The sequence below is a fragment of the Anarhichas minor genome, unplaced genomic scaffold (genome assembly GCF_050575085.1).
Source record: "Anarhichas minor isolate MPS153535 unplaced genomic scaffold, ASM5057508v1 ptg000003l, whole genome shotgun sequence".
In the NCBI taxonomy this organism is placed as follows: domain Eukaryota; kingdom Metazoa; phylum Chordata; class Actinopteri; order Perciformes; family Anarhichadidae; genus Anarhichas; species Anarhichas minor.
The window spans coordinates 18601472-18614434 of record NW_027466449.1 but is presented as its reverse complement, the minus strand read 5'-3'; the positions used below and the strand labels follow the sequence as shown (position 1 = coordinate 18614434).

The following is a 12963-nucleotide window of genomic DNA, read 5'->3' as shown; positions in this document are numbered from 1 at the left end:
AGCATCCTTTTGTTTAAAAACAGGCAGAAAGAAGAGACTCCTGAAGTTTGTTACATTCTGTTTATTCTGCAAATACCATCTGTAAAAATTATACATCGATCCTAAAGTATGGAACTCTGGTGAGAGTTCAGTTCTTCTACAGTCAAAAAAATGTAGTTCATAAGAAAGTTCCATTAAAAACAAACGCAGGTTCACGTCGGTGACGTGAAGAAGCACTTTGATGCTACGACACAGATTCCACGTAGTCTACGATGCTTCTCTTCACACAGGGTGCTCGCCCTCTTTGGATCACACAACTCCAGAAGTCTTCCCCCCCCCCCCCCGAAAACAGGACAATTATTTAACCAAAAATATGTACAGATAAGAAATAAAGAGCGAGTAGAAAGAGATGATCGGATGAACGTCAGTACTGCGTTTTTAAAGTAAGCTGCAAGCATGAAGTCAAAGTGTTTGAGTGCACGTCGGTGGGGGAGAAAAAAGGGAGAGTACGAAGATGGCACACGGTCGTTTTATTTACTTTAAGGCCTTTTAAGGCAAAGCACCCCGGAGAGAAAAGTGCTGTGCAGTTTTTCCATCCCCCAAAAAACAAACTGTCGACGCTCCGTCGATCCTCTTCGGAGGGTTCATTTGGTCGGTTAAAGTCCAAAAAAATCTCCCTTTTCCCCCTCTTTCCTCCAGATCTGCCCCCTCTTTCCTCCTTCCTTTCTCCCGTCACAGCGGGCAGGCGGAACAGAAATGGTGTCACCCCTCCCTCCCTCCACCTCCACCTCTCCCTCCCTCCCTCCCTCCACCTCAGCCTCCACTGGAACTTCCTTCTGAGGGGAAAATGGTGGACGGGAGGACGCTGGAGAAGGTCTGTGCAGCGAAGGGGTGGACACAACGGGGGAGGGAGGGAGTGGGTGTATAGGGGAGGGGGGGGAGGTTAGTGGCTTTAGTGTCCATCTCACAAAGTGGGCATGACCTCCCCCTCTGAGTGAGAGAGAGATGTGGGTGAGGATGGTTTTGAGGTCCGTTTCTGTCCAGTGATCCGGTTACACCCACATCGGCCGTCTTTTCCTCAAACTGTCTCCTTCATCGGACAAAAAAAAGTCCTTCAGTCGCTTCCTTTTCAGTCGCTTCCTGTAGTAATTAAAACGAATAAATAAATAAAAGCATCACCTTGAGAACAAATCTTTACCGGTGGGAGATACAGAACTCATAATTATGGTTGTTTTCATGTTTCCACCAGAGAGACGATTATGATTCATCTCCAGTCAACAGAATTCATTCAGAACGACTCGGCCTGAAATAGTAACATTTTATTTGATCATATTGAGGATAAGTTGAGTAACTGAACCAACTGTTCTGATCCTCTAAATCAACCTGATATCAGAGCATCACTGTTTGTGAATGCAATTTCTTTAAACAGATTAAATGAGAAGATAAATCAGCAAATTAATCAATAATGGAAATAATAGTTATAAACAACGTGTTATAAACTGCTAAGTCACTCTCTTTGAGTTATTACTTTGCATCACATTAAAGAAAAGAAGATTACCTTCAGTGGGATTCACAGTCTTGTCAGTGTTGTTGGCCTCCTCAGCTTTTGTTGCGACGCCACACACCTTCTCCTTCTCCACCATCTGCTCCTTCTCCTCCTTCTCCATCTTCTCCTTCTCCACCATCTTCTCCCCCATCCCTCCTCCTGCGCTCCGTGGCTCCGTCCCTGCGTCCGGTGCGTCTGGTGTCGGTTCGGTCTGGTGAGCAGCAGCAGTGTGTTCGAGCCTCGGCAGCGACGCTTTGGTGGAGAACCAATGTCGCACCAAGTCCGCCGCTAAACCGCAGCTCTGAGCCAAATCCTGCAGCTGAGCACAAAGAACAGATCTGTGTTTGTGTGATCTGCAGAGGTTTGACTAAAAGCACAGCGTTACAAAAACAGAGAATGTTAAAGTGCAAATCTTTGCTCTATAGTTAAAAAGGTGTAAAACTAAAAGCAACCAAAACTGGTAAACTATTTGCTTTGAATTAGAGAAAATAAATCTAGAATCTAGAATCCACGATAAGTGAAACTATCATCAGATAAAATATGTTTTATCACATCAGTAAAGCTTTATCTGCTCCTCGGGGTTCAGTTGTCTAAAGAGAATAAACGGTACTCGTCTCTGTGGATACCTGTGACTCCTCCACGCTGCCGTGGGCGTCGTAGTGGGCCTGGAGGACCTCCGTGTTCCCCGTCTGGAGGTCCTCCTCCAGGGCCGTGGTCTGGTGCTCCTCCAGCCACTTCAGCTGCCCGTTCTTCTGCACGTAGCGGCAGTCCCCGAACCAGCGCACCACCTCGGGCCGGGCCAGTCCGGTGGCCGAGAGCATCTCGTCGTACTGGGTGGCGCTGGGCCACTGCGTGCGGGCATAGACCTGTTTGAGCGTCTGCAGCTGCTCCGCCGTCTTCTTCCCCCGGACGGTCGCGGGTTTCGGGGATTGGGACGGTTTGGGCGTCGGGGTGGAGGAGAGGGGCGGTTTGGGGGTGGAGGATGGGGAGGACGCCGGCGTGCCGTCCAACGCCTCGCCATCCGCCTTCCCGTTGGCCTCCGTCACCTTGAGCATCTTCAGGTTGATCTTGATGGGGTTCACTTTCAGTTCCCCCGAACCGTCCTCCTTCTGCCTCTCCTCCCCGTCCACCTCCATCTCCTCCACCTCCGCCCTCATGGCCCGCTGCACCTCCTCTTTCTTCTTCTCAGCGGCCGCTCTCTTCCTCCTGTCGGAGAACCAGCCGTGGATCTCCCTTCTGGTCATCTTGGTCTCGGAGCGCAGTCGGTCCACTTCCTCTCCTGCCGGGTCCGGGTCCTGGACAAAACTGGCCTCTAGTGCCTTGACCTGGAGGAGAGACAGGAAGGGACGAGGTCAAAAACACCAACCTGAAGAACTGAGTGGACTAAAAAAGAAATGAATCCTCTGTAACTTAAAAAAACTTCATTAAACTTCTTTCACACGAGGCATGCCTTCCCTTTAGTTGATCAATCCATGTTGTGATCACATGACAAACAGCTCCTTACACACCTGATGCGGTTCTCTCTCCTTGTAGCGGATAGCTGTGAAATCCGGAGAGGGAGGTCTGGGGAGTCGTCGGGACGGCGTGGTGGGAGAGGTGGGAGTCTGTGACGCCGGCGGGCTCAGCGGTGCCGGGCCGTGCTGTGGCGTTTTCGGCCCCGAGTTGCCGCTGCCCTCGGACAGATCGATGGGGTTGCAGCCCCCCGTGCCGCTCGACCCGCCTCCGGACTTACCCGGCCCGCTGGAGCGCACGCCTTTGAGGTTGCGGAAGTGGTAGCGCCGGTCGCTGAACCACTTGCGGACCTCCCGCACCGTGAGCCCCGTCAGCGCGATGAGGCGGTCCACCTCCTCCTGGTCGGGGAACTGGCTCACCAGGAAGCTGTCCTTCAGCGCGTTGAGCTGCTCCTGAGACTTCTTGCCCTTGTAGAAGCTCGGGTCCAGGAACGCGTTGACGGGCGTCTGAGAGCCGGACGTGCCGCTCGGAGGCGCCGCGGGAGAAGACTTGGAAGCCGGGGAGGACACCTCCTCTATCTTGACAGCGGGGGAGTCGCCGGTGTTGGGCTCGACGTCCTCCGTGCTCTTCTTGTGGCCGTTATCTTTCCTCTTCTGCACGTCGCTGCCCGTCTTACATTTGCCGTCCGCGGTGTTTTTACTCTCTTTGTCGTCGCTCTTCACGATGCCACCGGTGCCGCCAGTTCTCCTGACGTCGGCGCTCTTTGCGTTTACGTGGCTGCTGACGTTGCTGTTGCTCCCGTTGTTGCCGTCTGCGTTACCGCCGCTGTGTTTACCGTTGCTAACCTTAGCATTAGACGGATTAGCGCTCCCTAGACTGAGGTTGATGACGCTGGCGTGGCTGCTGGTAATGATGGAGCTCATTCTCCCGCTCCGACTGCCGTTACTGCTGCTGCCGATGACGCGACTCCCGGTGCTGCTGCCGCTGCCCAGCGTCCCGACCACCATGCTGACGCCCTTGTCGGCCACCAGCGCCGCAGCTGGCCGCGTCTGCATCGTGGGGCGGGCGGCCGCCTGGGGCTTCGGCGTGACGGCCAGGGCCACGGGGGCGCTGCTGACCTGGAACCCGTTCGCCAACATCGGCTGTGTGACGATCACCCCTCCCTGGCTGACCAGGGAGCCCTGTAGGATGTGAGGGATCCCGGCGGCCCCCAGCGACGCCGGCAGGACCGTGATGGTGTGCTGGGCCGGGCCGTGGTGACTCCGGGTCTGGCTCTGCGAGCTGGAAGGTCCGGTCTGGATGATGGTGTTGAACATCTTCCTCCTGGCCTCCTCGATCTCCTCGGGAGACCAGCTGATGCCCTGCTTGAGCCTCTGGGCCGTGAACCAGATCTTGATCTGCTCCTCGGGGAACTTGGTGACCACGGTCAGGTAGCAGAGCTCCGCCTTCGTCGGGTACGGGAACTTACTGAAGGAGGTCTTCAAGAAGGAGGAGGAGTCCATGGAGGCACTGTAGGTAGGGATGCTGCTTAGAGGGATCATCACCTGGGAGGAGAAAGGGATTATTACTTCAATTCATCTTTAAATAAAAGTTCAAAAACACTGAAACACAAAGAATAAATCAGATCAGTTACCTTGGGGAGATTTTTGGAGGTGGAATACGAAGCGGAGGAGATATTTGAGGAGACTGTGATCGGTGTGGATTGATGAAGGCTCCTGTTTTGAACCACCGAGACCACCTGGAGGGAACAGATTGAAAGGAGTCAGAATAAAATAACTAATAAAGCTCCGATCACACGCAAGACCAATGTTTTCCTCCTCTCTTGTGGGTCGCATATTTGTTTTTGAGACGAGCATAAAAGTTCAATGCAGCCAATTGAATTGAATCGGCACCACTTCCTTCCTGTTTTGGTGCCGGCAGACGATGGCAGCATTTTTTAATTACCATGAACTATATACTTTTTTCCCCTCTCCTCCTCATCCAAAGCTTGAATTCATTTTGTCCTCGTTATTCACATTATCTCTCTGTTCGTCTCCGCTCAACCTCAGTCGTTTGGTGTGATCGTGGACTTAAACGTTGTTTATAATCGCCGTAGTGAAGCCGGCTCTAGACGCATGCGACAGAATACGACGTAATCATGGCTTCCTCAAGAGGTCGAGGGCACTTGGTCGTGCACCTCTGAATTCTTTGTGTGACGTGACTCACAAATAGTTCACTGATAAAAGCACTATTTACATGTCTAGGATTACACAAAGAAGGACAATTCCTTTTTAAATGCTTTAGAAAGAGGACGTCTTAAAAATCTACATTTTACTAAGTAGTTTACAGGATATTCAACCTTTGTTTCTTTACAGGACTATAAAGGCAACAAAGTAGCCCATGAATATGAGACATGGCGTTTTGCCGGTTACGCTCGTTGTCTTCTTGATGCTTCACAGTTCATTTTCTTTGTCCGCCCTCTGGTGTTTTGGAGAATAATGCAACGAACAGCTCGCTACGGTGCCAAGCGAGGGCATAAACAAAGCTTTAGTCAAGTAGAAACAGTCACACTACGAGACCGGATGAACCTCCACCTACCTGCGTGATGGGAGTCTTGAGCATCGGTAACGCTCCGGAGCCGTTGACGATCTGGATCGCCGAGGGCAGAGTGCCTTTAGTCGTTCCGTTGTGGACGATCGTGGGGACGCGGGTGACCGTCACCGCCGCCTCTTTCCTCTCCGTCTCTCTGGAAGCAGAGACGGAGTGTTGGTCCGCTGCCGGCTCCTCTGAGGCCGGGTGAGACACCACTATCCGCTTGGACTCCGATTTGCCCTTCAGCATCCTCATGATGGGGGTTTTGGTGATGGAGATCTCGCTGTCCTTCCCCGTCTCCGTCCCCGACAGCAGAGTCTGCTCCACCACCGCCCTCCTGTCCCTCTTCCTCAGCTGCAGGGACGTGTTCAGCGTGCTGGGGTGAACCCGGGCGTTGTGCAGCGCCAGCCCCTCGAACTTGAGCGCGGAAACCCCGCAGCTCACGCACAAGAAGCCGGGGTCCGCGCGGAAGTCCGGGTGCCCCGAGTACACGTGGTCCAAGAACAAGTTCAGGTCGTGGGTTTCAAAGTCACAAGGCTTACAGGTGTAAGTGCCGGCGCCATCTTTGACGGCGTCCCCCGCCTCCGGTTTGGAGGACTCCCCCGAGTCCGGCGGGCTTTGCCTGCCCGCTGCAGAGATCCTGGATTGACGGAGAAGACCCGGAGAGTCCCGTTCCACCTCAACCTCTACCGGCCGTATGATCTTGCTGGGGATCATGCAAGGAGTCGTGGACTTCCTCTTGCTGGCCATGGTGGGACCTGCAGGGTGGGGAGGGTTGTGGGTCGAATGGCTGAGTGAGAACGAGGGTCGTTTCTGGTCCACTATAGACCAGACGTGGGGGGGGGAGGACGGCGAGACATGTCCGAAGGTCCACTCCTAGTTCTCGCTGCGATTTTTAAAAAGGGAGAACCTGGAGAAGAGAGAGAGAGGAGGAGATGTTTTAGTTTTAGTACAAACGAGTGGGACGGGTTTCCTCTCAGCAGGAAGAACATCAACAGCACAGGTGACAATAATCAGACCTCGTGAAGAGATCCAGGTGAAGCCTTTAATTTAATGCTGCAATATGAGACAAACTCAAGGCTGTCTCTTTCATGAGGGTGCATTCAAACAAGCTCAGTTCTTCCTCACTGAAGGCTTGTTGGGAGAGCTCCTGTCCTGCCCCCGTCTTTCCCCTCCCCCACACGACTCTGCCTCACTTCCCCTCGTTCAGACACACCCCCACGGGGAGAGCACATTCTGTGATTTATTTTGATATAAATCCAGCGCCTCCGTAGCTTCACTGAACACCTTTTATAAAGACGACCACATAACTACTAGTTTGTGAATGTGCAGCTTTAAGAGAAGTCTTCTTGTGTGACCGGCGCCCACCACAGAGAAACACAGACCTGCATGAGAATGTGACTCTTACAATTCTCACCCCCTAGTTTCTTTTGTGTCCACACAAAATGGCGAAGCTTCCTGTGGAGGAGTCGTCCCCCCCCCCCGACAGAGAGGTGATGATGCAGTGTTGGAGGACCGCTGTATGGCAATTATCTCCCCAATCACTCGGCAACGACGTGACACCTCACGCACAGAGCAGCAGAGGCCTCACAAAAAAGTTCACCGGCTCAGAGAAGTTCAACAGGAAAATCCCCCCCCCTCCCTCTGCAAAGACACTTCACTACAACAGAAAACTAAAACAATCAAACTGAATGCAGCTTTTCTGCAGGCCGAACTAGAGTAATCTCACCCTTGTCGTGCACTAACAGAGCAGTCCAAACTTGCTGCACGATGCTGCTGCAGCACCGTCAGCTGACCGGCATTTGGCATCAAATGCTCAGACAAAAAAAAAAAAAAACAAAGACAATAATTCAGTATCTGTGGCTGAAAACAAGCCGTCCAATCATTTTATTCAGTCTGAATGCAACGATCGGACGGCTACCTGCATGTTTACCTGCTCCTAGTCTGCCCGTTCGTCACCACAAGCTGCCATCGTAACCGCTGAGAGTGCTAACAGCAGCCGTGCTGGTTGTTTACTTTTATAATGATAATTTTGGGGGCGTGGCTTTGGAGGGAGGCCTGGAGGGACGATCTGTTGGTGTTGACGACTTGGAGGCTTTGTGGATCGATTTAGAAACTTCTGGAGCTAATGCTGCTAGCTGCTCTCACTGGAGAAGAGTTGGTCTTTAGGTTTAGATCACTTTTGAAAAAGAAATCTACGCAGAGTACACTTTTGAAGTAAAGAGCACACTTCACTTTAAAGAGTACTCTTTAAAGTGAAGTGTGCTCTGCGTAGATCTCTTCCATCAGTCTGAGGTCTTTGATGCTTCCTCCATCTTTGTTTGGCTCTAGCCGGGTGGAGCGGTGGTTCTCCTGCATGTTGGATCTTTTACTCTCACTGGTTCCTGCAGATCACCAGCTCCAGCTCTAAACGCTCTCTTTCTCTTGTCGCTTTGCAACATAAAAAAAAAGGGTCATGCTCCATTAGCCCAAAACCGGACGCCCTTTCACGCCCTTTCACACACACACACACACACACATGTGCACAGAGCTACACGCTAACTTTTCTGAATTATATGAAAATCAAAAACCTTGAATAATAAACCGACGATTCTTTATGAAGCTTGTGATGAACTTAAGTGGTCGTCTCTCTGTTTGGACCAGAGTGTGAGGGGTTAACAGGCTCAAATGAGGTTCTCTACGGTGGAACGTGATGCCCCTTGTACCCCCCCCCCCCCTTAGCTGGGGCTGTTGTGCACCCCTCCTACTCTGCTGCCATTCAGTTCTGCATCGGGGGGCAACGCTCTGCCAAGGCAGGCCTGGTCACATGACTCCACACAAAGGCTTATGGGTGGCCAGCCTCAGCCACCCGTCACGTGGTTCTGTTGGGGTGGGCGAGAGAGAGAGAGAGAGAGAGAGAGAGAGGATGGTGGGGGATGGGCAGGCCGGTTTGGGGGTGAGGAGGCGAGGAGGTGTGGTGGAGGAATCACTGAGGTGTTTCAGTGAGGAATTTTTTTTTCCTCCCTGATATCCCCCCCCCCCCCCCCCCTCCTTCCCTAGCACCACCACCCCCTGCTAACCCCCGCTCTTCAACGCCCCCCGCCTCTTGCTCTAAACTACAATCACACAGCCCCCCCCCCCCCCTCGCTGCACTGCAAAGCCTGGAATGTTCCAACCCGAAGCTCTTCAGCCAGTGGACATAACCTGAAGTTCAGCTCTCACACACACACACACACACACACACTGATGAAATACAAAACCACAACTGTGTGAACACATCTGCAGATTACAGTTGGGCCCTAAACGAGGCCACAGAGACCCCCACAGGTGAGGACTGCAACAAAGCACAGAAGCTGGAGGTGTTATCAAAGTCGAGTCGTTGTAAATGGCCGGCGAGCGTCTCCGGCGTCACGAGACCGAAGACGTGCAGCAGTAACGCCGGTCGATGGCGGCCGTTGTACGTGGAGTTATTTGCATGTGTGGGTTTCCTGTGTGACTGAGAGTGCAGAGCAGGGAGTCAGGGTGGGGGAGCGCGGTTCTGTGTGTGTGTGTGTGTGTGTGTGTGTGTGAGGCTTGTTTACTGAGGTGGTGAGGCTGCCATCTTTCCTGTGCATGAATTAATTTATCCTCCTGGTTCATATCTAACCCTCCATCAAGAGTCTGAGCACAGCCTGACCTCCTCCTCCTCCTCCTCCTCCTCCTCCTCCGACCCTCGGAGTGAACATCTCACTCTATAATCTATAATAACCCCTCCAGCATGGCGGCGTAGCATAGCCGCATGCTAGCTCAACTGCTCCTCACCTATATAGCCGAAGAACTCAGGTGTGATAAGTGTGGAACAAACGCTCTACTGCTCCCATTTTATTTTCTTGCTTCCACACTCTTCATCCCTCCTCCCTTCCTCCCTCCCTCCTCCTCCTCCTCCCTCCAGCAAGTTTGGCCCGGGGAGACAGGTCGGCAGCGCCACTGGTGTGTTACTGTCCCCATGGCAACCATCTCCTCCCCCCCTCTCTCCCACCATCGCACTTCCCTGAAGCACATGCGTGTGGGTAAACACACACTCACATCTCCGATGCCACCCCGTCCTAGCGGGGGCTTGTTTTGTTCCACTGAGCGGTATTTGGTATTTGAAGAGTCGACCGGCCCTGCTCCTATTTCAGTGCCTCCCTCGCGCGGTGTTGATGTCTCTAACCCGGCTAAGGTGTGGCCCCGCCGATGGCACGCCATAGGCCCGGGTAGCTGATGGCGTCTGTCTCTCTCTCGCTCTCTCTCTCTCTGTGTGTGTGTCCCTATTCGACCCCAGAGGCCGGTCCGGACATCTGCTGTCCCCTCGCTTACTGCGTGGCTCTTGTGGTTTTTGAGGTGTGGATCTACAAACGGGGCTGCAAAAAGGAGAGCATCGAGGGACCTCCTCCATACCCGAGAGCTAGTTATCAAGTCTGCACCAAAACCTCCTTCGCCATCTATGGAGTCTCTGCTGTGACAGAAGTAGAGCACCATGTTTACTCCCGCCTTAAAACAGCCTCCTGTCAATCAACGCCAGGGTTACACTCATGCATCCTGCATGACAAAACACAACACAGCTCCTGCATGTTTGCTGTGCGTCTGAACTTCTTTCTCATGACAATACAAGGGCCACAGTGAGGAAACCTCAGAGGTTCTACAGTGTCATATTTTTCCCTCCTGAGGAGGCCCCCCCCCCCACACACACACACACACACACACTCTCGGGCTGCTCCTCGGGGGTCAGGGAGCAGGGGAGCATGGGATGGCTGGCGTGGGTTTGCAGACGGCAGCACTGCTTCGGCCGCAGCCACAGTGCAAAAAAAAAAGAAGAAAAGTGGCTTGCTGAGAAGGGGAGGGAGAGAGAGAGAGAGAGAGAGGGAGAGAAAAAAAATGGCGGAGCACCATGCTCTTGTGCTGTCCAACCTAAAATGGCTGACATCACAAGCTGTTAACCAGCCAACCAGAGCCAGAGGCTGCTGCTGCTGCTGCTGGATGACCCAAACATGGATCGCTGTGAGGCTGTTTAAAGAATGAATAAAAAGGAGCTCTTGAGTTTGCAGCTGACTTGAGATGTGGAAGTAATATTGTGATTACACGGGAGTCAACACAAGAGAGGAGACGCAAACCCAAAGACCGACGAAGAACCGCTCGGGGTCCATGAAGTCGTCGTTAGAAATCAGATGTGAAGAACGCAGGAAGTGTTTAACCGACTGATCAAGCTGTGAGATAACAAACCTATAAAAAGTGAGGGTGAGAAAGGGGGACTATTAACAAGTCCGATGACATCCTACCTGGAATATTAGGAACGTGTGAATACAGACAATTAACTTGATTCCTATCACCGGTGTGATGACGGGTCTGCTGTGACGGATCAGAGACGCACCGACTGGGAATGGAACCGGTGGATTAAGTTGTTTGTCTCTGTTGGGACTCACGTGGACCTCAGGCACAAACTAGCTGTCTGGCTGTGAAAGCTCTGCTCTAATCACACACACACACACACACACACACACACACACACACACACACACACACACACACACACACACACACACACACACACACACACACACACACACACACACACACACACACACACACACACACACACACGATGAATAACTGAGACAACAGCTCGCAGACTGGACTAAAACATGGACTTATTGTGTTTGTTTAGTTTAAGGGTCCAAACTTGACTTTAAACCAAAGTCTGTGAGGACAACAATAAAAAAATAATAAATATATGCGTAATAACAAGCTGTGTTTCATTGCACTGGTCTAAATAGAGCAGCTCTGACAAACAGTCACAACTGATGGGAGGTTCTAACTTCTTCATGCAGAACATCCTGCAGGTCTGACTGTAACACACAAAGACTCAACATTCTCATTGCTTCGAATATATAAAACATTGTTTATTAATAATAACACGTGAGCGAATAGCGGTATTTTAATGAAACACACGCACACACACACACACGGACCGTAACGTCGCTCTCAGAGCGCAGCGGCGTCAAACATTTCCGAAAATGATGCGTGTTCATCTTCCGCTCAAGTTACGCGGAGTGTCCAACTTAATGGGCTCGTGTGCGCGTTATCGGGGTTTTTGGAAACATTGTAGCTAATTCAGAGCGGAGGATCAGACGAGCCCCCCAGACCTCCACATATATAAATATATATAAACCCCCCCCCCCCCCCCCCCCTCCTCTACCCGCTGGCTGTCGCCATTTTAAGCAAAGCGACATGCAGCTGAGCCAACGCGCAGCAAAACAAGGTATAAACAGGCTTCACTGTAGCTCGCGCAAGTTTGTGAACCCCTCGTGTAAAGGTGCAACGTTAAATCACACTTACCTGTGCGCGTGTCGGTGGACGCGGCGCCGCGTGGGTACATAGAGTTTACAATGATTCGGGGCTTCAGAGGAGGTGTTTCTTTTGGGGGGCTTCACTGATGAGAACTTGTAGGTGTAAAAAAAAATAGCCCCCCCCCCCCCTGTGTCCGGCTGCTGGTGGACGTGACACTGGAGCCACGCCGGTTACCCCCCCACCCCACCCACCCCGTATTTCTTTTTTTTTTTTTGTGTGCGATTGTTTATTTGGAGTGTCTCTCAGTGTAGAAGCAGGCAGTGGAGGGGAGGAGACGACACCACGGACGTACCGGGGAAGAGACGGACACGTGACGCACACGTCACCGACGGTGGAGTTTGACGGTGAAGAGAGAAGCTCGAGCTGTGAGTCACAGACATCCCGGTGTGAGTTTGACCCAACGGTACATGAGGGAGGAGGAACCGTCCCGGTCCCGGTTGAACGGGATGTTACCGCTACACTCACACCTGTCCTCTCCCAGGTGACCTCCCTCTTAAAGAGACAGTACATCACTAACAGAGAGGACTGCGTCCCAAAATCAAAACAAAGTACCTTCTGTTGCATGCAGGTGTTTTAGTAATATATATATATAGATAAATATATATATATATATATATATATATATATATATATATATATATATATATATATATATATATATATATATATATATATATAGATAAATATAAATGCATACATAAAGTAAAAAAATACTAAAATACGTAATAATATATGTAATAATATCGGTAAAATATAAATAATTAAATTATATGTCTTGTTTATTTATATATATATATAAATAAACAAGACAGCTCATACCAGGGGTGCATGTATAAAGTAAAAAATACAAATATATATAACAATAGTAATTAATTAATAATATATATATTACATATATGTAAATAAATAATACATATATTTCTCTATATGTACATATATATATATAAAGTTAGTAAATATGAATAATGATTGAATGATAAAAATGATCAATATAAAGAAAATGTATTTTAATTGTCTTCTTATTCTCTTCTTGTGAATGTGGAATTTTTCCCAAAAACACAATCAACTGT

The 12963-nt window shown here is 50.8% G+C and overlaps 1 protein-coding gene across 5 annotated transcripts; it reads right to left on the bottom strand.

Annotated features, from left to right (window-relative positions):
* Window positions 1–43: 43 nt before the first annotated feature.
* On the bottom strand, window positions 44–12358 carry zhx3b (zinc fingers and homeoboxes 3b). Of its 5 annotated transcripts, none has more exons than XM_076101218.1 (8): window positions 11882–12358; window positions 10825–11014; window positions 5555–6458; window positions 4611–4715; window positions 3034–4521; window positions 2152–2850; window positions 1538–1844; window positions 44–1119 (listed from the first exon to the last, which is right to left on the bottom strand). In XM_076101218.1, exons 3-8 carry the CDS (start codon window positions 6296–6298, stop codon window positions 1109–1111), a joined length of 3354 nt encoding a protein of 1117 aa, XP_075957333.1. In that variant the 5' UTR covers window positions 6299–6458; window positions 10825–11014; window positions 11882–12358; the 3' UTR covers window positions 44–1108. The 5 variants fall into 5 exon arrangements, with proteins under 5 accessions (XP_075957333.1, XP_075957342.1, XP_075957323.1 ...); XM_076101227.1 differs by having other exon boundaries at window positions 10825–11009; XM_076101208.1 differs by lacking the exon at window positions 10825–11014.
* Between the last annotated feature and the right edge of the window lie 605 nt (window positions 12359–12963).